The 27,527-nt window shown below is 42.0% G+C and overlaps 1 protein-coding gene and 1 long non-coding RNA gene across 4 annotated transcripts in view; both read right to left on the reverse strand.

The window, feature by feature from the left end:
• Positions 1-1,750: 1,750 nt before the first annotated feature.
• LOC121574373 lies at positions 1,751-5,103 on the reverse strand. Its single transcript, XR_006002179.1, has 3 exons — positions 4,877-5,103; positions 2,290-2,457; positions 1,751-2,170 (listed from the first exon to the last, which is right to left on the reverse strand). It is a non-coding gene; the product is annotated as an uncharacterized LOC121574373 (long non-coding RNA).
• Positions 5,104-16,251: 11,148 nt separating this feature from the next.
• LOC121573747 (neurofibromin) overlaps positions 16,252-27,527 on the reverse strand; it is a 75,433-nt gene continuing 64,157 nt past the window's right edge. For 2 of the 3 annotated variants that reach the window (XM_041885960.2, XM_041885958.2), the window contains 12 exons: positions 27,103-27,243; positions 26,805-26,931; positions 26,585-26,716; positions 26,277-26,412; positions 25,949-26,106; positions 25,586-25,711; positions 24,929-25,050; positions 24,711-24,811; positions 24,455-24,597; positions 24,305-24,351; positions 23,997-24,213; positions 16,252-20,099 (listed from right to left, as the gene is read on the reverse strand). In XM_041885960.2, the coding sequence (XP_041741894.1) occupies positions 19,957-20,099; positions 23,997-24,213; positions 24,305-24,351; positions 24,455-24,597; positions 24,711-24,811; positions 24,929-25,050; positions 25,586-25,711; positions 25,949-26,106; positions 26,277-26,412; positions 26,585-26,716; positions 26,805-26,931; positions 27,103-27,243 (1,593 nt within the window). In that variant the 3' untranslated portion in view covers positions 16,252-19,956. Of the gene's footprint in view, positions 20,100-20,576; positions 20,631-23,996; positions 24,214-24,304; positions 24,352-24,454; positions 24,598-24,710; positions 24,812-24,928; positions 25,051-25,585; positions 25,712-25,948; positions 26,107-26,276; positions 26,413-26,584; positions 26,717-26,804; positions 26,932-27,102; positions 27,244-27,527 lie in introns of all 3 variants that reach the window. The other variant, XM_041885959.2, reaches the window with a different exon arrangement.

Genomic DNA, 27,527 nt, shown 5'->3' on the forward strand with positions numbered 1-27,527 from the left:
CCAAATAAATGAAAGATAACCCACAAGCCAATCGTGACCTTCTCTTGTGAAGCCCAGACGTAAAAAAAGAGAGAGAACAAAAGCTAAACCTGGTCTTAACTTCCAATGCTCCATCCCCCTGCCCAACCCCCCTCCACGCCACTCCGCCAACCGCCAGGATGCCCGGCATCAGAACATTCCAGGCATTCCCGTGATTGGCAGATAGCAGGTTGATTGACATGTCGGCCCCTGCGAACACTGGGTACTGGTAGGTACAACACAACCATCTACTAGCCTAACACATAACACACAGCTGTCTGTGCGGGTCGCTACAGTATCAATATATTCGCCAATTCATTAAAACCTACATAACACTGTGCTGCATCAGCACATGCCAACTCAATATTTAAAGTGGTGCACTTTTTAAAATGTGTTTTTCAGTCCTTAAGCTTGCAATGTGGGAGCCTCGTGTTTTAATTAGGGTCCCTTAGTAAACCTTCATGTCAAATAATGTTTGGATATATTAATCTGTTTTTGACTTAAGAATCATTAAAGTTTGGAGAAGTTGCACCTTTGGGGGGCGCTGCTGAGCACCCCATGGCCACCAGGGGTATGGGATTGCACAAATATGTCTGATTCACCCCAAATATATTTTGTGCCAAGCCACAAGTCTGAGCTACCAAAAACAAAAAATAAAATTTGGAGGATTCCATGGTCAGACATGGCTTGTTAAAATAGGTTAGGCAGAAAACAAGTGTATGTATGTAGATGTTTACAAAACTGTTTTATATTGATATTGGAGCCTTGGGAACCTCGGAAATATACTATTTAAACATTCTACACCCTTTATATGGCCATTCAACCCCTATACCCATAATGGCCATAACCGCACCTCTATTACCATGGTCTTCATCACAGCATATTTCTGATAAACAAGACAATTATGCACTGAATTCTCACTGCCTATCCAAATAGAGCAGCTGTGCCATGATTTGGCTTTCACCTTTAGATAATACATCCCTGTTAAGTAGCCCACAGAACCCAATCAGATAAACGCACCTGTCGCAAAACATGCCGCATGTCAATATGATGCAGTGGTAGCCTCCAGAAAGAACGCACAGTAATAAGCATAATAGCATGGTAGGCTATATATAGTATCTAAACTATGATGATATACACGTAGGCCTATATGGATTTTAATCTATAGCTACACCTAGCCTATTATAGGCCTATAATAAACTCCTCTATGAAGATGCGCTTATCGCAAATAGCCCTATATTGCGTAGCCTATTTGAAGGTCAGTCGGCAATATAATAAGCTATAATAAGTTGTTCCCTATTACAAATGTAACAGGAGCCCTACGGCCTAAATAGTGGAAGACTGTATCAGCCCCTTCAAAATGCCCTAATTCTTCATGACACCCCTCACGCAGGTCCACTGATGTCGGAATTTGCCTACATATTCAATCTAATCTGATTGCTTTCTCATTATTCACTAAAAAATCATTAGGCCTACTAAAGTTGTTCAGACCAATCCGCTGCTCATAACCTATATAAATCAGCATTGTGCCAGGTGCCCATCTTAGTAGGCTATAGTTTGTGAACTTTATTATGTACATTTCTATATTGTTATACCATGAATATATCGATTGACATCAATTAATTTAGGTAAAACAACTCTTTAATCGTATGCTGCTGTAAGTACGCATACTACGTTACGGTCCTTCATCAACCAACAGTCTGAGTTGCTGATGATGGACCTAAAGTCTAGGACCGGAAGAAATGGAGGAGAGGAGAGAAAATATGGCAACAAATGTGCTGAAATTACAAATTCCTTCTCCACTAGCACGTCATCAGGCAAATTACATTTCTCTGGATGGGTTCAGAAGGTGAGGGGTCAGGGGTCAACGTCAGGAGACCAGGCTGCTCCCAAGGGAGGTGGTGGCTGCCTTTTACCTCTCCTGCGGGAAAGCATAGCAGTCATCATCTGAGCTCTCAGCAATAGGACTTCTATCTTCATCTGAGTTCTCGTCTACATCAGAGTCATCAAGAATATCCCCTTCTCCCAGAATCAGCTTGTGGTAGGTATTCCTGGTGTTGACTTGGTCTTGTGTCAGTTCACTCAATCTTCTCTTCAGGTGGCAGAGAAGGCCATTCCTCCCTCCCTCCCTCTGACAACTCCACTGCATTGCCTAAAAGTCACATGTAAAGCAGCAAATTATTTACAATTCCATTACACAAAATAGTGTGGAGGGTATTTGTAAAGTAAGACAAAAAGTTCAGTCCAAAAATAGTATAAAACTCAACTTACTCTGATCTTGCAGCTGTTGGGACAGTGCCTCCAGAGTTCCCCTTGCTCTTTGTAGGCTCCCCCAGTGCCTCTTCATCTCCTGCCCCAGGATCCTCTCTTCCTCCTGCAGTCTGTTCAACAACATCAGTCTGTCGAAGATTGCCTTTTTGATGGCAAGATGGCTGTTGCCTGTGAGATGTAAACTCACAGAGGTATATAACAGAACAACAGCAATGATTGCAGCCTACGCTGAAGGTAAACACTCAATCACAATAGATACAGTGGCTTGCGAAAGTATTAACCCCGTTGGCATTTTTCCTATTGTCACGCCCTGACTCAGGGGACTCTTATATGTGGAGTCAGGGTGTGAATATTCTGTTGTGTTTTCTATGTTTCAGTCTAGGTGTTGTAGATCTATGTTTGGCCGGGTGTGATTCCCAATCAGAGACAGCTGTCGCTCGTTGTCTCTGATTGGGGTTCATACTTAGGCAGCTTGTTGGCATGCATTAGTTGTGGGATATTGTTCCGTGAGTAGGCTTGTTTTGTGTTTAGCCTTAGGACGTCACGTGTCGTTGGTTTGTCGTGTGTTTACCATTTAAATAAACATGTACGCATTTCACGCTGCGCCTTGGTCTGACCCGTCCTTAAACGAACGTGACACCTATTTTGTTGCCTTACAACCTGGAATTAAAGTAGATTTTTTGGGGGTTTGTATCATTTGATTTACACAACATGCCTGCCACTTTGAAGATGCAAAATATTTCTTATTGTGAAACAAACAAGAAATAAGACAAAAAAAACAGAAAACATGAGCGTGCATAACTATTCACCCCCCCAAAGTCAATACTTTGTAGAGCCACCTTCTGCAGCAATTACAGCTGCAAGTCTCGTGGGGAACGTCTCTATAAGCTTGGCACATCTAGTCACTGGGATTTTTGCCCATTCTTCAAGGCAAAACTGCTCCAGCTCCTTCAAGTTGGATGGGTTCCGCTGGTGTGCAGCAATCTTTAAGTCATACCACAGATTCTCAATTGGATTGAGAAGGTAAGCCATTCCAAGACATGTAAACATTTCCCCTTAAACCACTCAAGTGTTGCATTAGCAGTATACTTAGGGTCATTGTCCTGCTGGAAGGTAAACCTCCGTCCCAGTCTCAAATCTCTGGAAGACAAACAGGTTTCCCTCAAGAATTTCCCTGTATTTAGCGCCATCCATCATTCCTTCAATTCTGACCAGTTTCCCAGTCCCTGCCGATGAAAAACATCACCACAGCATGATGCTGCCACCACCATGCTTCAAAAAGCAATGGATTTTTTTCTGGCCACTCTTTTGTAAAGCCCAGCTCTGTGGAGTGTACGGCTTAAAGTGGTCCTATGGACAGATACTCCAATCTCCGCTGTGGAGCTTTGCAGCTCCTTCAGGGTTATCTCTGGTCTCTTTGTTGCCTCTCTGATTAATGCCCTCCTTGCCTGGTCTGTGAGTTTTGGTGGGCGGCCCTCTCTTGGCAGGTTTGTTGTGGTGCCATATTCTTTCAATTTTTTTATAATGGATTTAATGGTGCTCTGTGGGATGTTCAACGTTTCTGATATTTTTTTATAACCCAACCCTGATCTGTACTTCTCCACAACTTTGTCCCTGACCTGTTTGGAGAGCTCCTTGGTCTTCATGGTAGTGCCCCTTGCTTCGTGGTGTTGCAGACTTTCAGAACAGGTGTATATATATTGAGATCATGTGACACTTAGATTGCACACATGTGGACTTTATTTAACTAAATATGTGACTTCTGAAGGTAAGTGGTCGCACCAGATCTTATTTAGGGGCTTCATAGTAAAGGGGGTGAATACATATGCACGCACCACTTTTCCGTTATTTATTTTTTAGAATTTTTTGAAAGAAGTTATTTTTTTCATTTCACTTCACCAATTTGGACTATTTTGTGTATGTCCATTACATGAAATCCAAATAAAAATCCATTTAAATTACAGGTTGAAATGCAACAAAATAGGAAAAACGCCAAGGGGGAGGAATACTTTTGCAAGGCACTGTATGTTAGGGGTCAATGAAGGATGAATAGGAACTTTGGGTATGGAAAATTACTGAGTGAGACAAGGGGAAGTGCAGAAAGTTAATATTCTGTTCAAACATGTTATTGCTGAATATTAATATTTCTAATGAAGGATGCAAATGGTAGCAGTTTGGTTTCAGTTCCTGATAAGACAGGCCAGTTGCTGTGGAACCAGGACCATGAGGAATGTGGAACTCAACTCGAGATAAGCACAATAGTTGAAGAGAGAAGACACTGCTGGGAGGGGGGCCATAGGGGCTCACCCCGAAAACCATCTGACTACAGTCCTATCCCATACACACACACTTCCACGCCCATGAGGGTCCTAGACTTAGGCAGGCCATGACGATACCGTGAGAGGAACCTATTGTGTTTCTGCCTAACAACAGAGAAGGAGTGTTTATCTTAGACATGCAAGGCGGTGACTCCGCCTACCCGGAAGGTATAAATATATGCTTGTGGGTAGAATAAACTTGGTTTGAGCTTTTTCTGGTTGTACGTTTCAGTTTTTGCTCTATTTGTTCAGAACCTAACATACTGTACCTTCATTTCACTGCTGCACCTCAGCAACCCACTCCTGAAGCACAGTGTCGTTGATGTCCAGCTCTGCCTGCTTTTCTTCAAGGAGACTGGTCTCCTCCTTCAGTCTTTTGACATTCTGAAAAAATACACTTGAAATACAGTACATAGGTGAAGGTTCAAATTTTTCAAGTGAATCACACTAAAAGATTTGACTTTAAAATATACAGTAATCTTCATGTTTTCCTACATCAAGATGACTAATAAAAACCTGAGCCAGGATTGCAGACAGAAGATCAGACATGTAGAAATAAATGAGATAAACAAGAATGAGAAAGCAGATACAGGTAAAAAATAAAAAAAGATTATGAAAGCCCCCCCGCCCCCCTCCCCCCTACCTTCACATATCTCTTTGCCAACATGTGATCCATGTTGGCAAACTTCCTCTCATTCCAGCCCATTGCCAGTAGTGTGATAATGTCTGTCCGTACTATTGGAAAAACATCTTCAGTCAGCTATTCTAATAATTTACTACTGTGTGCCTAACCAATCAACATAAAGATTGCAATTACAGTCATGTAAGATTTAAAAAAAAACTATAAAATCATTAACATTACATAACATCATCGTAGCATCATCAGTTAAGCCCAAAAAGTAAATGTCCTTCACTGTCAGCTTCTCCCTTCAGCAGTAACCAAGAAAATGTCCTGCTTTGGGGCAATTGTGTCAATGTTTCTGTTTTTTACGGGGTGGGGTAGTTAGCCCCACGCCCAACCCTCAACATGGAGGGCCATGGACTGCTTTGTCTGCCTCCTACCCTTCGACCGGCTTGGTTGCACCTGCTGGGAGTATAAACCCCCTCCTGCTTAGCGCTCAGGGTCATTGGCGTACGCAAGCCTTTCCACCGTGGCAAGGTGACAGTCCAGGAGAGGGGCAATTAGGTTTATCTTATTAATTGAAGTGTGCTGGAGCTCAAATATAAAGGACCACTTAATAGTTAAACATTATTAAGGGAATTATGTTGCAATCCTAAACCTTCTTCAGCATTAGTTATGTTATCATAATACACTTACCAGCCTTGGACATGTACTTTGTCGTGACAGCAGCTCTGGATATAAAACTATTCACCTGCTCGACTTCCTCTCTGGTTGTGTTGCCGGCACCAGGATGATTGCGGCCTCCCCATTTGAGCTATAATGCCATAATGAACAAATACCCAAAAAAATTATAATGTATTAATTCAATTATTTTAAAAAGCATTACAATATCCTTTCTGCATAACAGAAAACTGTCAAGAAGGAAAACAATTACCTCACAAGACCATTCATGCACTTTCGCATGCATAACGGACAGGAGAGGGTGCATTTTTAGAAGCTCCTCCAACTCTGGGCACGCCTGCACAACTTTCTGAAAATATAGCCAGTATTTGCATGCAACATCGCAGCAGAAAAAGCCCACCGTGCCAGCAGAAGACAGCTCCTTCTGCAAGTACATTGCATAGGCATATATCTCGCCTCTGTACATGTTGAGGGCCTTGAGGAGCACACCGTGTCGGCAAACTGCTATCTCAAGACCATCCTCATCTACTTTGGCAGATTATTTTCCTAATGTCTCTTTGGCCGCTGTCCACTCTGATGTGCCACACATTCCTTTGCCTGGCTTCTACAACATGAAAATTACAGTGAAGTGCAGAGATTAATTTAAAAGAAACAAGTTCTGGGTGACATTAAGCTATGTTATAGAAACTGTGAGAATAATTACATGATTGGTCTTTGTATGGACTTGTTTGACGAAGGATGACACATCATCATCTTTCGCCAGGAAGACACCATCATAGAAGCCCTTCTCAACACTAAATAGAGAGTCAGACTGCAAGATTACATCACAAAATTATACATAAAACCAAACCGCCAAGGTGTGGCAAGTAGCCTAGAGAGGTGGGTTGCTGGTTCAAATCCCAGACATCTGACCGTGTTGCTCCAACCTCTCTGTGCGTGTGTCTGTGTGTCTCGGAGGGATTTGGATAAAGCAAAAAGACAAATCACTGTCCCACAATTTTGCTTAATGAAAAATGACCTTCCAGTTGACAATTAATCTTCTTCTAAAAAGAAGACCAACTGCAATATAACATCACAAACATATACTTCATAACAAAAAGAAGACCAGCATGCACTTTAAGAATGCATAATTACACCCTGACAAAACATCAACACATAAGAAGGTAGTACAAACCCTGAAGCTTTCCGGAAGCGGTATTGCTTGCGATTCCCATCCACTCCTATAGCATGCATCTCCTGTGAGCAGGCAGGACAATGGAGGAGATTGCTTCCACAAAGCTTGTCTATTTCAAACCGCCCATACGTCCACTCGAGGAATTCCTTCTGGAATGTGTCGCCACACATCTTTCCACTCTAATAACATGCAAAACATACAGAGGTATAAGTAAGGGACTATTTTTTTATTAGGGACACATATTCACCACTAATTATATACACACTTACCCTGCCAAAGTGCTTTGTTCTTCCGTCAAGCATTCCCACAAAGGCTTGACGGGAGCATCCTGGGGCCAACACCTTCATGTCTTCAAAGGACTTGAAGAGGTCCACTGTGAAGATGGTCTGGTGAGTCAAGGTGGCTGGCCAGTCACCACTCTTTACAAGTTCGTCCAGCCCCACTGTCCAATGTCTCAGACACCCGGAGCAGTTCAGGGCAGGAAGGGACAGGTTGTAGCGCCCTGAGTCAGGAGTAATTATTTACATTCTTTAAAAACATGTGAATAGAAGTAATGTCCTTAAAAACCACACACATACCATTTATTCCAATCAGGATTACCTGCTTGCCACTCATCACTGTCAGGGCACTGGGGGCGCAACCACACAGCTGTGGCACAGCCATGGGCAAAACACAAACTAGAAACCAACATGTGACACCCAAAAGAAAATCACAAATAAATGGTTCTATATATTTGGACTGTAAATACTGATGCATTGAAAATTGTGCAGCATGACTAAAAAGTTGGTATTGCAGGAGGTGCTATCAGATTTAATTTGAATCACCTAAACAATAAACACACACCTTGCTCCTGGAAGGTAAGGGACCCCTCATCATCCTGATGAATTACGGTGGTTGGGGACAAGGGGAGATAAAACCCTTCAAACAGAGACTCCCTGTTGTGCAAAACCTTGGTGCTATGGGTGGCTATGTCACATGAGGCACAGAGAAGATGCCTGGGCAGGCAATCTCTGCACTGCACAACCGCATCCTCACTGTTGCAATACTGACACAGGCCCAACACAGAACCTTCAACAACAGCATCCTCACTGTTGCAATACTGACACTGGCCCAACACAGAACCTTCAACAACAGCATCCTCACTGTTGCAATACTGACACTGGCCCAACACAGTACCTTCAACAACAGCATCCCCACTGTTGCAATACTGACACTGGCCCAACACAGTACCTTCAACAACAGCGTCCTCACTGTTGCAATACTGACACTGGCCCAACACAGTACCTTCAGCTGAGAGCATGCTGTCCACCATTGCCTCTCTTTTCCCCCCACGTTTATGCACAGAAGGCCTGCCTCTCTGCCCAAGTCACCTTTGGGGTTACATGACAATCTGGCCCCGTGAAACTCCCCATCAGCTCCTGTAGGTCCTGCATCAGGGAGTCTTGTTGAGATTTATTTTTTTAAACATGACAGAATGCATGAAAAGAATAGCTTGGCTGTATTAAAAAATGTTAAGGTTGGCATGGCATTTGTTTGGCATTCTAGCATACTGTACCTGTATCTTGTGGGGATAATTGCAGGAACATGGGTACTGCAGGAGGATGGGTACTGGTACTGGAAACTATTAAATAAAAATGGTGTTATATTTCTTCATCAACGCAACTTAAGTATAACTGTGTTTATTGGGTGAAGAGATGAGAATCCACTCTAACAGATATATGTCATAACATGATGATATACTGTACGTCATTATATTAGATATATATGTCATTAAATGACTGTGCATAACTATGTGGTTTTAATGTACATTAGCAGTGGTTCTTCTTATTTTGAGAGTAATATAACATTTTGAATCTATTTTCAATACATGCAACCTAAGCGTTCATGCCTGCAAGACAGAGGCTTAGGTTACAGTCAATAGGTCTGAGGATTTGAAAGTTTTATAGCACTATATTGTATTTAATCCCACATTGAAATGAAAGCCAGTGAGCCAGCTAAAATTGGTCAGTATATTGCAACTGCATTTAGTACTAGTTAGAGATGTCCTAACAAGGTAGTCATGCTGCCTGACAAGTTGAATGACGCTAGCCTTGATGAGGCCCTTACTCTCTTGGGGTTGATGTGTGTAGCGTGATTTCCTTAGGGTCAAGCGCCCTGGCTTCAAGCTTACCTCAGGTCAATACCCCCTCCTACCATTTGCTACTCTGATGAGCAGAAGTAGGATAGTGTATGAGGGTCAAAAGCATGTCCTGTTAAGGCGTGAGGGATTTGTGATAGAGAAGCACAGGTTGTATTTTCTGAACCGAGGGAGTCGTGTAACGATCCTAGCCTTTATAAGTCTATTAAGAAATCCCCCAGGGGAGATTGGTAGAGCATGGCGCTTGTAACGCCAGGGTAGTGGGTTCGATCCCCGGGACCACCCATACGTAAAAATGTATGCACACATGACTGTAAGTCGCTTTGGATAAAAGCGTCTGCTAAATGGCATATTATTATATTATTATTATTATCTCACTCTTGGCATCTCCCTTGGGGTTCCTTTAGGGCAGAGTTTCCCAAACCTCTCCTCGGCCCCTCCAGACATTTCACATTTTTGTTTTAACTTAACTGGCACACATGGTTCAATTAGTCAACTAATCATCAAGGCTTTGACTAATTAAATCAGGGGTGGCAATTTAGGGTTAAAACAAACATTTGAAACTTCTGGGGGGGCCAGTGGAGAGGATTGGGAAACCCTATTTAGGGTCAGATGCCCCAGGGTCAAGCTCTATTTAAGGCGGTACTCACCCCTGCCATTAGCTGCAATAAGGTCACCTGTTCCGGTAAGGTCCATGTCCTCCTCTGTGACTTTTGATGACAGTAATATACAATTAACATGAGGCAGCCAGGACTGGCATATGTTATTTATTTAGAAAAAAAAATTCACACTTTACATGCATAAACAAACACACAACCAAATAGGTACAAAACACTTACCTTTTTTGTCCAGGTCTTTTGTGAATTAGGTTGCCTCTGCTGGCTAGTGGCAGGAGCAGGTGACTGTCGCTTTGCAGCTCGCTCCTTCTGATCCTAAAGTATTATTCAAATCCAACATAGAATGGGAATCTGTCTGTGATTAAAATTACAACACAACAACTTTGTGGTATGTACTCACAATTCAACTGCCCTAAAAATATACTGGGGAAATGGGAAGAAATACCACTTAATTGTTGAAATTGTAATGCTGTGCGATGGCTTTCTCGAAGAGCCTCCTCAAATGCCACCCATGCCGCATCCCGCTCTTTGCTCAAGCTCCTTTCTCTATTTGGTTGAACATAAACATTATTGTATGTTAACGTAGAAAAAAAAGTACCAAAATGGGTGATCATATACTGTGAGACAATCAAATATATATAGTAGATTCACACATGATAGAAGTAAATTGGTATACATTGTGGATGGTTGATTTTCATTATCGTGGGAACTGCGTTATATTGTGCAAAAGCCTCCACAGTTAACACTCAAATGTTTTTGTTATTTATCTGCTTTAATTCATTAACATCTCAGGTGCGAACAAAGCTGGTATTATTATTTATCAACTAGATGTGTATTCATATTTACACAATTGGTATACAGACAGCAAAAAGAGAATTACAGTTTACAGTTTAAAATGTGCAGACACCTGTGTTGCTATGTAATCATATTTATATGGGACACACACAGGCCATAAATAAACTAGCTACACCATCAAATATCTAATTAAAAGGCAAAATAGATTATTCTGTTATATGTTATGTATTCTATGCAGTTATTGTTTATTTTAAATTGGGTGCGGTTTTCAACACAAGCACAGAAAGTCAGTTCCGGTATAAATGATAATACGTCAGTTCCGGTACTATGGAATCATGGGATATTGAGTTTCACAGTCCGTTACTCACAGCCAGACACTTTAAAAAAGTATTTCCATGTGCTTACACGATTGATATTATTGATTGTCTTTTTACAGAATTAATAACGGCGTGCAGCTCCTAAAAAGGCCCAATGTTCACTGGGGGCAACCGGTGGGAACCAAAAAGCTAACGTTAGCATACAATATACTGTTGGCCAGAGCGAATAAATATAACTTCCTGTCTACAAAATGAACCAATATACGTCACAGATTGAAATAAAATAGTTTAGAATTATGCGGGCCGAAATACAGAAAATACTAGAATATTTGTCATTTCTTGTCCAATAATTTACCTCGTTCTCACTGTAAAATAGCTAACGTTAGTTAGCTTCAACCAAATAAGCAGTTATGTTTATTTGTACTAAGAGCACAAACTCAGTGTGTAATGAATACTCAGGGAGAAAAAGGTGTAGATTCACGCGCAGAGCGCGACAGGTGTTTATTTCGTCTTCGCAAAAGGCAGGAATCGTGGTCACAGGCACGCAATGGTGAAATCAATGAACAAAAATGAAAGACAGGGCTACGTTCAAGAACACAAGGTTGACTAAGAAAATAAATACAGAACCTTACACAGGGCGCATCAAGTTTAAAGAGATTCAGAAAGGGCGTGGCATCAGAGGTATCTGGTTGCGCCATAAGTTTGTGCTATTAGTACATAAAAACATTGTGCTAATTTGTGTATATAGTACATAATTAATGAGAGACTGGGTTGTTAATGTGCAGGCAGATGTGGCCAATAGTGTGTGATTGCGGCCGCAATTTGGGGAGTTCCTGTATCATTATGGTAAGTGATGAAATAAGTATAGCTAGTTATAATTGTAATGGCTTAGCAGATAATAATAAAAGGCGATCAGTCTTTACCTGGCTAAAAGATAAGGAACATAATATCTATTGTTTACAGGACACTCATTCTACTTCTTTAGACGAAGTTGTATGGAACAAGGACTGTGGGGCGAAATATATTTCTCCCATGGGCAAAGAAACTAAAAAGGAGTGATGATATTAATTAACAACTTTGATCCGAATGTGTAAACTGTTCAAACAGATCAGCAAGGAAGGGGGATCCTTTAAAATATATATATATATATATATTTTATTTTATTTTATTTTTTTATTTTATTTTATTATTTGTATTTATGTATTTTTATTTAACCTTTATTTAACTAGGCAAGTCAGTTAAGAACAAATTCTTATTTACAATGACGGCCTATCAAAAGGCAAAAGGCCTCCTGCGCGGACGGGGGCTGGGATTAAAATAAAAATAATAATAGTATAGGACAACACACACATCACAACAAGAGACACCACAACACTACATAAAGACAGACAGACCTAAGGCAAAAACATAGCATGGCAGCAACACATGACAACACAGCATGGTAGCAACACAACATGGCAGCAGCACAACATGGTAGCAGCACAAAACATGGTACAAACATTATTGGGCACAGACAACAGCACAAAGGGCAAGAAGGTAGAGACAACAATACATCACACGAAGCAGCCACAACTGTCAGTAAGAGTGTCCATGATTGAGTCTTTGAATGAAGAGATGGAGATAAAACTTTCCTCTTACCAAACCACATGACCTTTGTTTTGGAGGTGTTCAGAACAAGGTTAAGGGCAGAGAACGCTTGTTGGACACTAAGAAAGCTTTGTTTTAGAGCTTCCTACTGCCTGAGCTATGTTGTTGATGTAAATTGAGAAGAGCGTGGGGACTAGGATCGAGCCTTGGGGTACTCCCTTGGTGACAGGCAGTGGCTGAGACAGCAGATGTTCTGACTTTATACACTGCACTCTTTGAGAGAGGTAGTTAGCAAACCAGGCCAAAGACCCCTCAGAGACACCAATACTCCTTAACCGGTCCACAAGAATGGAATGGTCTACCGTATCAAAAGCTTTGGCCAAGTCAAGAAAAATAGCAGCACAACATTGCTTAGAATCAAGGGAAATGGTGACATAATTTAGGACCTTTAAGGTTGCAGTGACACGTCCATAACCTGAGCGGAAACCAGATTGCATACCAGAGAGAATACTATAGACATCAAGAAAGCCAGTCAGTTGATTATTGACAAGTTTTAAAACACTTTTGATAAACAGGGCAAAATAGAAATTGGCCTATAACAATTAGGATCAGCTTGATCTCCCCCTTTAAATAAAGGATGCACCATGGCTGCCTTCCAACCCCCCCAAAAAAAAACTCCCCAGAGGAGAGACATGTTAAAAAGAGATAGGATTGGCGATGATAGGGGCAGCAACCTTAAAGAAAAAGGGTCTAAACCATCTGACCCAGATGTTTTTTTGGGGTCAAGTTTTAAGGAGCTCCTTTAGCACCTCGGACTCAGTGACCGCCTGCAGGGAGTAACTTTGTAGCGGGGCAGGGGAAAAAGAGGTAGGAGCATCGTGGCTAGTCGCATTAGGTGGGAGATGAGGAAATGTTGGACGGGCAAGGAGGCATGGCTGAGTCGAATAGGAATCCTATGCTATTGGACCATAAACAGACTTGGCTCATTAATCTATATGGTCCAAATAATGATGATCCACGCTTCTTTGAAAATATACAGCTAATAATAATTTGAGTTTACAGGCAATACGACTCAATTATTATGGTGGGAGATTATAATACGGATTTAAGTACCTCAATGGACCGTATAGGAAATCACACTACAAACCATCACCCTCATGCACTTAAGGAAATTAAGAATATTATGGATATATTGAAACTAGTGGATATATGGAGGCCTAAATATCCTGCCCTAGTGGGATATACATGGCGGAGGCTCAATCAAGTTAGTCGTCTTGACTACTTTGTCATTTTCGCTGGCACCAAAAGTTAAAAGACTGTTGATAGAGGACAGAATACGGTCGGACCATCAAATAATTGGTAGACACTGTCTACCGTTGTCACCCTCGCCTCTTCTGTGGGGTTTATCGCCAGTTGGCATCCAACGTTATTGTACCTACTGTATAGAGCGCCCCCGCCTCCCGCCTGTCCTAGCTTCAGAATTGACCAATAGAAGTATAAAGAGGGGTTCCTGCAGATGCAGGAATGTCACATACAGGAACGCCCCGAATTGCAGGCCACAATTGCACCCTTCTCGATGTGGCAGGTACATCTTATTTTACTATCAAGGAGGGGCAGCACTTTTTTTTATCATCAATAAATTGTACATCAAAAGAACATTCATACACACATAAATGCCATGATCTGCAAGTATGACACAAGCAGCTAGAGGTCCGACAGAAATTCTTTATTAGGGCAACATCTGTAAATGTCAGATGAGGACAGAAACCTATCATACAGTGGAGGTTTAGAGTACACAGTCATCTATATCCTCGATTTGAACCTTTTATTTTCCTCAATATATTTAATGACAATGCAGTGACATGATGGAGAGAGGTTATCATTACTAACACTAGAATAATTCAATTTGTATGTTTTACATGTACAGCAACTAACTGCTTTACAAAAAGCAAAATAATACAATATATCATCACATGTATTTACAGTGTAGTAAATATACCTTTGTCAATTTTTACACAAAATTATTTACAGAGGTGGAGCTTACTGTGTAAAAAAATGAGGGAAAGAAACAGTAAAACTGTGGCCAGTGGTTAAAAATATTTTGCATAACCTTGATGTGCCAAATTAGGAGATATCATACCAGCGCAAGACACAATTGACTTCAGTTGAGAATCATGAAAACCAACAATACATTTACAGAGAGCTCAGTCCGCCTTTCAGAGACAAGTGTCTGCTCCCAACACTTTCTTCTGATATTGGTGTCATAACAGGTGGTGGGGTGCTCTGCATCCAAAACTTTTCAGCTATAATTTCTATGCTTTACCATTTTGAAAGTAAGTCCAAATGGCCATTCCTTTATATTAAACCAACGTTTGAAGAGAAAATACATTTAATTGTTTTATCCTTGCATTGAACAAAGTGGTTAACTGATATCTACAGTCGTGGTCAAAAGTTTTGAGAATGACACAAATACTAATTTTCACAATGTCTGCTGCCTCAGTTTTGATGATGGCAATTTGCATATACTCCAGAATGTCATGAAGAGTGATCAGATGAATTGCAATTAATTGCAAAGTCCCACTTTGCCATGAAAATGAACTTAATCCCCAAAAAACATTTCCACTGCATTTCAGCCCTGCCACAAAAGGACCAGCTGCCATCATGTCAGTGATTCTCTCGTTAACACAGGTGAGAGTGTTGACGAGGACAAGGCTGGAGATCACTCGTCATGCTGATTGAGTTAGAATAACACACTGGAAGCTTTAAAAGGAGGGTGGTGCTTGAAATCATTGTTCTTCCTCTGTTAACCATGGTTACCTGCAAGGAAACACGTGCCGTCATCATTGCTTTGCACAAAAGGGCTTCACAGGCAAGGATATTGCTGCTAGTAAGATTGCACCTAAATCAACCATTTATCGGATCATCAAGAACTTCAAGGAGAGAGGTTCAATTGTTGTGAAGAAGGTGTCAGGGCGCCCAAGAAAGTCCAGCAAGCGCCAGGACCATCTCCTAAAGTTGATTCAGCTGCGGGATCGGGGCACCACCAGTGCAGAGCTTGCTCAGGAATGGCAGCAGGCAGGTGTAAGTGCATCCGTCCTGTGTCATGCCAACAGTAAAGCATCCTGAGACCATTCATGTGTGGGGTTGCTTCTCAGGCAAGGGAGTGGGCTCACTCACAATTTTGCCTAAGAACACAGCCATGAATAAAGAATGGTACCAACACATCCTCCGAGAGCAACTTCTCCCAACCATCCAAGAACAGTTTGGTGACGAACAATGCCTTTTCCAGCATGATGGAGCACCTTGCCATAAGGCAAAAGTGATAACTAAGTGGCTCGGGGAACAAAACATCGACATTTTGGGTTAATGGCCAGGAAACTCCCCAGACCTTAATCCCATTTGAGAACTTGTGGTCGATCCTCAAGAGGCGGGTGGACAAACAAAAACCCACAAATTCCGACAAACTCCAAGCATTGATTATGCAAGAATGGGCTGCCATCAGTCAGGATGTGGCCCAGCAGTTAATTGACAGCATGCCAGGGCGGATTGCTGAGGTCTTGAAAAAAGGGTCAACACTGCAAATATTGACTCTTTGCATAAACTTAATGTAATTGTCAATAAATGCCTTTGACACTTATGGAATGCTTGTAATTATACTTCAGTAAACCATAGTAACATCTGACAAAAATATCTCATAACACTGAAGCAGCGAACTTTGTGAAGACCAATACTTGTGTCATTCTCAAAACTTTTGACCACGACTGTATATACTGTCTCTTCTGCGCTGCTGCAAATAAATGTTAGGAGACTTCAAGTACAGACATGTTCAATTCATTCAAATTAGGACACATTGTATGTGAATTAATTCCTTTCAGTTCTTTAAAGTGGCACATTTCCATTAAGTAAAACCAAGGCAAAAACATTCCCTCTGGCCTACACTTTCAGATGAGACACTGAGAAGAAGGGGTCCATTGAAGATAGTTATCAAAGTGTTCTGTCTGCCTGGTATACACTGTAAAATATAGAAATATAAAATAAAAACAGTTGGTTGGGTTCACTCTTCAAAGCATATGAGCTTGAAACAGAGATCTGTATAGTTCCTAAAAGTCTGATGAGGACAGAACTAAATAACTGACACTTTTACGATACACACATCATAGCACATGATGACGAATGCTGCGGTTCTGACTAAAAAGCAAAAACCATTGATTCATAGCTTGGTCCATCTCTCTTTCACTAGTTGTATCATTTATCATACCCATAAAAAAGCAAACTGTAATTTGTGGGTTAGTATATTGGACATCTCAGATGATTATATCAATACACAGTAGTTTCAGAGTTTGTTTGTACTATATTGCCAATCCTTAACTTTGGTTTCCTTCACACTAGATCTTTTGAAATCTTGTTGATTGCGTTTGGTAAACTTGTTCCATTTTATCTTTAAATCTTAATTTTTTCCTTTTCCATTATATGCAACTGCTTCTTCTGGACATATATCCTCCTGATTCAAGTATAATAAAACATTTGTAAACAAAATCCAGGCATGGAGTTCAACTTCATTATACAAGGTTCATTACCTCTCAACAGCACCAACACACTTTGCATTTGGAAAAAACAACTAAGTGTGCACATTGTTCATTTTCTTGTGGTCATCATGTCAAATCTAAACCAGATTAATAGAATAGAAAAACAAATGTATGGTTGAGCATGGTTGTTGATTGTTAAGATGGCTGGATGTATGTGACAAACTAAGTGGCCGGGTAAAACATTCACTAGTGTTTTTTTAAACTGTCAGTCTTCATATCCTCCCTCGCCCTCTCTCTATACTCCTTTTTATACACCAACTCCTACTCAGTGTACATAATACACATGCTCTCCTCAGCAAAGGCAAGTCAAAAACATCTAAAGGAATTGTGTTTTACCCCAGGATTATCATAATGGTAACAAGTACACTTACAAAAAACATTCTGAAGGAGTTGGCACAAGCATCCAAAGCAACCATGACTTAGAGACTCAATGTATGGCACTGGTTGGATACCTGGTACACATAACCTCAAACAGCAGAAATGAGGAACCAGGCTCCACGAGAAATTGAATGGTGTGACCAGAGGACTCCTGTGCTGCTCAACAAACTGTACCTTGTTGTTAGAGAAAGGAAAGTCTCTACTGTTTGCCACACGTTCAGTCTGTGCAAGGCATATTGGAACAACTGAAAAGGTTCAGAGAAAGTCAACAATGATAAAACTACAGAACAGGTTTGATTTTCCTTTCGCTACTGCAAGCTAGTCTTTGGTGCAGCATCACAGGGCTTGCCGCACTGCATCATGGGACTGACCCCTATGCCTATACCTTTACATGTGCCACACTATCGACTAATGAGGGAAGACAATGGCAAGAAGGGCCAGTAACACCCTGTACAGCTATACTCCCAATACACATAGTTCTCATATCTGAGAACAGACTGTCTGACTATTGTCTCAATCCCTCACAATGCTTTTTTTTGTCAGCATTTCAGTAAGCTGATTTTAAACATGGAAAACACTATTCAGTAGGTATGTGTCTTGAGGTGATTACTACCATAGGTTATTTTTAATTAATTAATATTTCAAATCTTTCAAATTAAATATTTATTTTGCAATGATAAAATTATAATAAATTCTAAAATAAATCATAACTATATCATTGTGTATGCGACCAATACAATTTGATTGTAATTAACTTACATTATTTTACTATTTACATAATGAACAGACTTGACTTTAGCTTTCGAACCAGAACATAATTGGCACCAATTTTCACAAAACAAATAGCAAACTGAAAACAATACTGTTCTGACTTCAACATTTCATTCACTCTTAAATACAGGTGCAACATTTGCAGATGCAAACCCTCGGCAAATCTGGTCCCTAGAGTCATGGAATTTCTGTTTGAATACTTGTTTTGACAAGTGGAACAGAATGTTAACAATGTTTTATATGAATATTTAACCATATAGGTTAATTATTATCAGGCAGCTGATTAGAAATCACTGTATGCTTGTATCATAAGGTATTGTGTGTGTGTGATATATATACATATATATACACACACACACACACACACATCTGAAAACCCTAGAAAAGGCACACAATGAACAAAACAACCTCCCAAGTGTGTGTTGTGTGTGTATAGTAAGTGTGGGCAAGAATGAGACAATTATTACTGAGAGACTACCACTATAGATATTATATATTTCAAAGCTAAGGCCGATTTCCAATGTCCATTCCAACATAGGAGGACATTGTCTAGTCCTGTTTTTCCTCCAGATTTTCCTTCCCAACTTTCCCTGACATAGTGTTGTGAAACGTGAATAGGGTGCTGATTAAAAGCTTAAGCTCTGAAACCTGCAAGGCTGCTGTCCTCCAACAGCAGAGTGGCATGTCTAGTGGACCCTCTCTGGCACTCCATCATGTAAGAATAAAAATACCACCTAATCAAGAGGAATCCCCACAGCTTTGACAATCAGTAACCAATAAAGACACATGGCTTGGCCATCATTGGATTGTGCCTGACAAAGCTCAAACAGGCCAAATCGATCATCCAGCTCCCACCTCCACAGCACAGTAAAACACTAATGTCTGTTGTTGTCCATGCTTTTCACAGATGTTGCAAATACAGGAAGGTTTTAGTGCTTTCAGTGATTTCCTCCAGAATGGTGTGTGTCAGGGTAGTGCTGTCCCTTTGCAGTGTCACTCTGAGGGATACCTTTCAAGGTCCAATCCCTCTTGTCATTTCCATGTGTCTCAATGAGAGGCATTTGCAGTTTATAATTTGATCTAGTTCAGTCCCATTGGCAAAGCTCTCTCAGCTTGAAGAAAAATGTCCTTCTACTAACAACACTTAAAGGCAAAAAACTAACAAATGTACATGCATGTTGAATTACAGAAAGTTGTGCAAATCACAGAAATTGTTTTCTTGTAATACTTTTTCATTATGATAGAGAATTAAACCAAGACAAAGAAGCAAGACAACAAAATGGCTTCAGATACTATGATCCCTACTGTTTCTGCTGTGTTGTCAATGTCAGTGCTTTCTTTCAACTAATGCTGTTTTTAAAAAAGGATTCCAATGTAGCTCATTATGTGACACAAAAAGACCAAACATAAAACAATGCCAGACTCAGACACTGACTGTTTCACAAACAAAACTGCAAAACAGTTCTTCAATATATGTTGATCGTCAAGCAAATATGGCTGACTGGACGGGTTAGGGTAAAGAAAACACACAAAAAACAACAAAAGGAAACTGAGGAGAATCAAGGCTGAGAGAGAGCGAGAGCGAGAGCGAGAGAGATTGATAGGACAGGAGAGTTGGAGTAGAAGTGCAGCATGATGACTGGCGTGGGCGACCCCGGTATGGGGTCCTAGTGGTGGGCCTCTCTCATACAATCTTCTTGATGCTGGGCCGTTTGAAGCTGCCTGCACTGCGCTGTTTCTGCACCTGGCTTGCAGAACCATGGCGCGTGCGCCCGCTGTTGCTGTGACCCGTGGTCGGAGAGAGCTCCACGTTCTCCTTGTCGATGCCTGTCGGAGGACACACACACACCAAACACAAGCCATTAGGTATAATATGTCACACTAATACATGACAAACTATTCTATTATATAATTATACAGTAAAGCTAATGCTTTTGAGACATCCACCTGAAGAACTATATGCAATCTACCTTTGTGGCTATCAATACTGTAAAAACCACATAGGGATTCTCTGTTGTTTTATACACATTGTTATATACAAATCCAACAATAGGGGGAGTAGTCAACCCATGTACTGACCTAAGTGCTCCAACTTATCGCAAAAGGATTGCTCTGTGTTTTGAACAAACAGGACATAATATGGTGTATGGGCATTGAAACATTATGTACAAAGACTTAATCACAAATGCTCAAGTAGTGTTGTTGGGCTTTGTGATGGGCCTCTGCTACCCCACGCACACCTCTGTGAGGCTGTGCCGTGTGCCTGGGAGTGAGGAGCAGCATGGGGACGAGGGGCTGTAATACCTGGCCGGACGAGGTATGGGGCGAAAACGGCGGACTTAGAGCAAGGCAGAGGAGCTTCTCAGACACAGAGTGGGAAAGAAACAGGAGGGAGTGACCATGGCAACCCAAAAAGAGGAATGACAGGAAACAAAGAGCAACATGATTAACAAAAACAGAACATAACCCAACTTAACAAAGAGTGACAGAAATAAAAAAAAACGTTCATTCAGCATTCTCAGGTGTCTCCGACAATACGGTTTAGAAGTATAAATACTCCAGTCTCCGTATAATTAAGTCTCTTTAGTTCCAAATAAAATGTACAATATGGAGCAAAAGAGGATAATTCTTTCTGCCAAATAGTGGCATAGCATGAATTACTCAAATGTTCTTAAAGACTAAAACAAATGATGAAACATTTCCAAAAGTACACTGCTCAAAAAAATAAAGGGAACACTTAAACAACACAATGTAACTCCAAGTCAATCACACTTCTGTGAAATCAAACTGTCCACTTAGGAAGCAACACTGATTGACAAATTTCACATGCTGTTGTGCAAATGGAATAGACAACAGGTGGAAATTATAGGCAATTAGCAAGACACCCCCAATAAAGGACTGGTTTTGCAGGTGGTGACCACAGACCACTTCTCAGTTCCTATGCTTCCTGGCTGATGTTTTGGTTACTTTTGAATGCTGGCGGTGCTTTCACTCTAGTGGTAGCATGAGACGGAGTCTACAACCCACACAAGTGGCTCAGGTAGTGCAGCTCATCCAGGATGGCACATCAATGCGAGCTGTGGCAAGAAGGTTTGCTGTGTCTGTCAGCGTAGTGTCCAGAGCATGGAGGCGCTACCAGGAGACAGGCCAGTACATCAGGAGACGTGGAGGAGGCCGTAGGAGGGCAACAACCCAGCAGCAGGACTGCTACCTCCACCTTTGTGCAAGGATGAGCAGGAGGAGCACTGCCAGAGCCCTGCAAAATGACCTCCAGCAGGCCACAAATGTGCATGTGTCTGCTCAAACGGTCAGAAACAGACTCCATGAGGGTGGTATGAGGGCCCGACATCCACAGGTGGGGGTTGTGCTTACAGCCCAACACCGTGCAGGACGTTTGGCATTTGCCAGAGAACACCAAGATTGGCAAATTTGCCACTGGCGCCCTGTGCTCTTCACAGATGAAAGCAGGTTCACACTGAGCACATGTGACAGACGTGACAGAGTCTGGAGACGCCGTGGAGAACGTTCTGCTGCCTGCAACATCCTCCAGCATGACCGGTTTGGCAGTGGGTCAGTCATGGTGTGGGGTGGCATTTCTTTGGGGGGCCGCACAGCCCTCCATGTGCTCGCCAGAGGTAGCCTGACTGCCATTAGGTACCGAGATGAGATCCTCAGACCCCTTGTGAGACCATATGCTGGTGCGGTTAGCCTTGGGTTCCTCCTAATGCAAGACAATGCTAGACCTCATGTGGCTGGAGTGTGTCAGCAGTTCCTGCAAGAGGAAGGCATTGATGCTATGGGCTGGCCCGCCCGTTCCCCAGACCTGAATCCAATTGAGCACACCTGGGACATCATGTCTCGCTCCATCCACCAACGCCCCGTTGCACCACAGACTGTCCAGGAGTTGGCGGATGCTTTAGTCCAGGTCTGGGAGGAGATCCCTCAGGAGACCATCCGCCACCTCATCAGGAGCATGCCCAGGCATTGTAGGGAGGTCATACAGGCACGTGGAGGCCACACACACTACTGAGCCTCATTTTGACTTGTTTTAAGGACATTACATCAAAGTTGGATCAGCCTGTAGTGTGGTTTTCCACTTTAATTTTGAGGGTGACTCTAAATCCAGACCTCCATGGGTTGATAAATTTGATTTCCATTGATAATTTTTGTGTGATTTTGTTGTCAGCACATTCAACTATGTAAAGAAAAAAGTATTTAATAAGATTATTTCGTTCATTCAGATCTAGGATGTGTTATTTTAGTGTTCCCTTTATTTTTTTGAGCAGTGTATATAGACATACAGTATAACATAACATACCACGAATGTGCAAACTATAGGCTGAGACATTATTTGCCCATTGCAGCTACACTTAATTTGACACTATACTCCAGCATTTTGGATTTGAGATCAAATGTTTTGTATGAGGCGACAGTACAGAATGTCAACTTTTATTTGAGGGTATTTTCATACATATCTGTTTTACCGATTAGAAATGAATGTACTTTACGTATCTAGTCCCCCCATTTGAAGGTGTCATAAGTATTTGGACAAATTCACTTACGGTGTATTACATTTAGTCAAAAGTTTAGTATTTGGTCCCATATTCCTAGCACTCAATGACTACATCAAGCTTGAGACTCTAAATAATGTATAGTGTCATTTTGGAGTCACTTTTATTATAAATAAGAATAGAATATGTTCTGAACACATTAATGTGGATGCTACCATGATTACAGAAAATCATGAATGAATTGTGAATAATAATGAGTGAGAAAGTTACAGAAGCATAGATATCATACCCCAGAAAAATACTAACCTCCCCTGTTATTGGTAGTGCATCAATAACTTTCTCACACATCATTATTCACGATTCATTCATGATTTCTGTAATTAATTCATGATTATGTCATGGTAGCATCCATAAAGTATAAGTGAATTTGTCCAAATACTAATGACACCTTCAAATGGGGGACTAGATGCATAAAGTGCTTTCATTTCTAAACGATAAAACAGATATGTATGAAAATACCCTAAAATAAAAGGTGACATTCTGTACTGTCACCTCATATAAAACATTTGCTGGAGTATAGAGCCAAATTAAAAGTTTTAGCTTCTGTCCAAATAAATACGTAGGGGAGTGTAAATAGTTTCTAATTCTAATTGTACCACCTTGGTGGACCTCAAATGAGACAAAATTGGAGATTGTCTATAAACTACACCGCAACAAGCACAACAAATGAGGAAGAAAAGTGAACAAAAACATGAAATTAAATGTGTATGAACACTAAATAATAAAGTTTGAGAACATCATGCATTTAATGGGTTAAAGAAAAAGAGAGAGAATGAGTGAGAATAAGCCTTACACATGGACCAGGTTGGTGAACCCACTATGATGGAACTTTTCAGATGAGGTTGGATTCAGTTGGAAATGGATGGATGGGTAATTTATATTTCTCTCTAATTTTGTGTTTGTTAGTGCATGTTGATTCTTTTGATTGGTAAAATGGAAAGACTAAACAGGCCAGACTATATTAAGATGAAGACAAAAAGCAGACAGGTCAATGAATCAAATGTCTATTTTCTTTGAGATAAAGGCTACTGTAAAGTTTCACAGCTATTCCTTAGAATCAAATCTGCCAAGAGACAGAACGGCTGGATTGGTCTGACTGCATGTGTTTGTGTGTGCGTGTGTGTGTGTGTGTGTACTGTATCTGTGATCAGACCTGGGGAGTGCTGGGAGGTGGCCAGTGAGGTCATGGAGTTGGAGAGGTTGAGGTTGGCTGTGATGCTGAGCTGGCTCTGGGCGGGCGGGGGGTAGGGCGACGTGGGCGTACGCAGACACTCCTCGCTCGTCTCCTCGTCGATCCCCGGCAGATACGTGTCAATCAAAGCATCCAGAAACTTCACTATCAGCTCAGCGTAGTCTGGGAACTGGGTTTGCTGTTGGCACAAGCAGAATGGAAAGCCATTTACAAACACTGACAATAAACCTTCCATACTCTAAAGAGGCAAATGAGTTGTGTCTGCTCACCTTTGAGAAGGGCCCAGCGAATCTCCATAGACCATTAAACCCAAAGCCTGAGAGAGAAACAGAAGAAACACTGATGAGTATTACATGGCCATTTTCACTACAGAACCCACAGTTGTAACTGTATGTAGGGAGGAGTGGGTGGAGTCTCACTCTGCAGGTAGGAGGGCTGGTACTGGGGGGGTGACTCCTCGTGGTACACCACACTTTGCACGATGCCATGGATGGGGTTTAAGAGGTTAGGGTCCTGGCAAAGTGATAGGAGGGTGTTGATCTTCGAGTCCAGCAGGTTATGACTGGAGAGAAAACCACAAGATGATATGAAGGATGAAGGTTACTTATGCATGCGTACACATTAAAGGGGATTGGTAAAAATACATACTTTATTGGGTTGAAATGAAACACTTACACAACTGGAAAGACTTTAGGGAAGACAACACTAGCTTCAGCTAAAAACTCGTAGAGGATTCTCTGGTCAAACTCATCTGTTGTATTCTTCACCAACGTAGCCTGTAGCATAGAGGTAAGCATGTTAGAAATAGGCACAAACTAATACAGAGAGAGAGAGGGAGGTTAAGAAAGCGAGAGAGAGATGGAGGTGGAGGGGAGTGGAGTGAGTGGTCTCACCAGGACAGTGAGCAGCAGAGCCTGGATCTTGGGGTCTGTGAGGACCTCTTCATCCAGCAGCACGTTGGACTCTGACACAGACACCTTCCTCAGGGTATGGTGGGAGATTCTTTGGGTCGATTCTGTGGAATGGAGGGGAGGGGAGGAGATAGTGAGACAGAGACGGAGAGAGAGAGGGTGTGTGAGAGAGTGAGAAAGAAAGAGAGAGATAGAGACGTGTCAGTTTCAAAGATTGTGCCGTTTCCACATCAATTTTTGGACTTAATTATTAATTATTATTAAATTATTATTATGTACCCAATGATTCTTGAAGAATATAACTTATAAAATGCCTCATGAGCTTAGTTCAATTGTTGTACTCTATCAGAACCCAAGATACAAGCGTGTTTTACTCCAAAGTAAATGTAAACGAACACTTCTTAGCCTCAAAACATGGTTAAAACTATAATTTTGATATCATGGGATGGTCAGTTCTTGAATCCGTAGCTCTGTCTATGAATTTGAGAGTGGTTACATTTCTCCAGCCCCATGCCTCATCTTTTTACCGAAACAGTGGCGGGGAGTGCGCGTTATTATTGTTTCAACTACGGATTGCCCCTTTAACATCAGTGTCAACAGCCACAAACATTGTGTGGTGTACAGGAGACAGACACTGACCTGGACACTCGTAATCGTTCTCCGCCACCCTCCTCATCTTTGGAGGCGTGGTGATTCCAGACTCCATCTCTGGCCTCTTTGGTGCTTTAGTGTCTGATATCAAGTGATCAAAACTCTTCCTAGTGCCTGGTGAGCCAGCATAGAAAAAAACAAGAGTCATGTTAAACAATGGGGCATACATACACAGGTCAATTCCCAAAACCTAAATTAGCACATACCTGCATGGATATTCTATGGATATCCAAGTCATCCTGTATGAATGTGTATAGTCTAAATCCCTCTGATCAGTTGTCACATGTTAAAACTCCTCTGTTGGTCAGAGGCCTGGGTCTAGCAGTGGAGAATGACTGACAGGTGTCTTACCCAGCAGTTTCTTAGTGTTTGCTTGGGAAGGCTGGCCCATGTCCAGGCTCATGGACTTCCGTGTGCGCGGGCTGATCTGCCCCCCTGTGGGGTAGTGGACCACTAAGTAGCGCTCCGACACCTTGGGGGACGTCCACGGCTGACTCTCCCTAAGAGTTCTGACACAGAGGGAACAAAACATTCTGATAGGTGAACACATATGGCCATCAAATTCCTCTTTGACATTGTACAATACAGCGAGAGACAAATTCTGCTTAGTCAGTTGGTGCTGCAGCTATGCTGTCAGCCTCTACATCAACTCAGCAGGCAGCCCTGTACAGTCACTCACCGGCAGCTGGGGTCGCTGTGGTGCACAGAGTACGTGTCCATGGGAACATTCTCCATGGTAACGTCTGAGAGGAGCAGGGACTTCCTGTGCTTGAGGCTGCAGCGGCTGCGGACCTCCTCCGAGACAGTGAGGAGAGCTACACACACAGACATTTCACAGGTTACTTCACTACTAGATCATTTTATTTTCTATGCAGAAACAGTTGCCATGCAAATAAAAAATATAATTGTTTAAAGACAATATGTACAATCCTACTATGGCTGAAAAATAAAAGTATGGCTTCATTGTGGTTCTCTCCGTTAACTCACCTGCCAGGTAGGCCACACTCTGGGTGTTCACCTCAAACTTGTCACAGTTGAGGTGTTTTCCCACCAGGGCCAGCAGTGTGTGGAGGATCCGGATGGTCCGCGCCACTGTGTTGGGGGAGGGGTGTCTGTACCCTAGACAGAGAGGTGGGTTGTTAGAGACGAAGAGCTAAACTATGCAGTCCCCGGCTGACCCAATGCTTAGACACCCCCACATACTTACCTTTCAACAGGTGACCCACTAGTGCAAAGTTGAAGTTGGAGTTGAAGTTGAGGCCCACGAAGTGGTCCATCTGTTTACAGTGCCACTCCAGAGGCTTCCTGATCTCCATAAACACCTCCTCTGGACTCTGGACGGGGAGAGAGGGGAGGAACACACACAATTAACACATCTACAATTGAAGTTAGGGAAAGAGAATGATATCAAAGTGAAACTGTAAAAATACCTGGCTGAAAATGTGAGCCGAATGTTTGTGGAAGACAAACCTTTTGAACCGTGTGTATGTTTGTGTTTTTAGTACCTTGTCATTGAAGACCCTGAGGCTGTCCAGTGTGTGGAGGTTCTGCTCCAGCAGGGCGGTGCCGGCAGAGTAGAGGTTGACCTCGTCCAGCTGGAGCACAGCCACGGCCACCCAGAACAGAGCCTTGTGCATGGGGGAGTCCTGCAGAAAAAACACAGGCTGTTATTTACTCTCACCACCACTACCGTCCAACACACACACACACACACACACAAACATAGGGCCTTGTGCATAGGCGGGCCGTGGAGGGCCAACAAACACACTTGCAGTCAAAGCGAGTCTCACACGACCATTTACTGCCAACATCTACTGTCGGTCAGCAGCCTCTTCACCACATACAGGCCAGGGCCAAAATAACTTCCCTCCTCTCGGTCAAACTGCTTCAAACATTTGGGTTATACTCAATAGAATGTGGTTCTCACACA

The sequence above is a fragment of the Coregonus clupeaformis genome, chromosome 9, assembly GCF_020615455.1.
Source record: "Coregonus clupeaformis isolate EN_2021a chromosome 9, ASM2061545v1, whole genome shotgun sequence".
In the NCBI taxonomy this organism is placed as follows: Eukaryota; Metazoa; Chordata; class Actinopteri; order Salmoniformes; family Salmonidae; genus Coregonus; species Coregonus clupeaformis.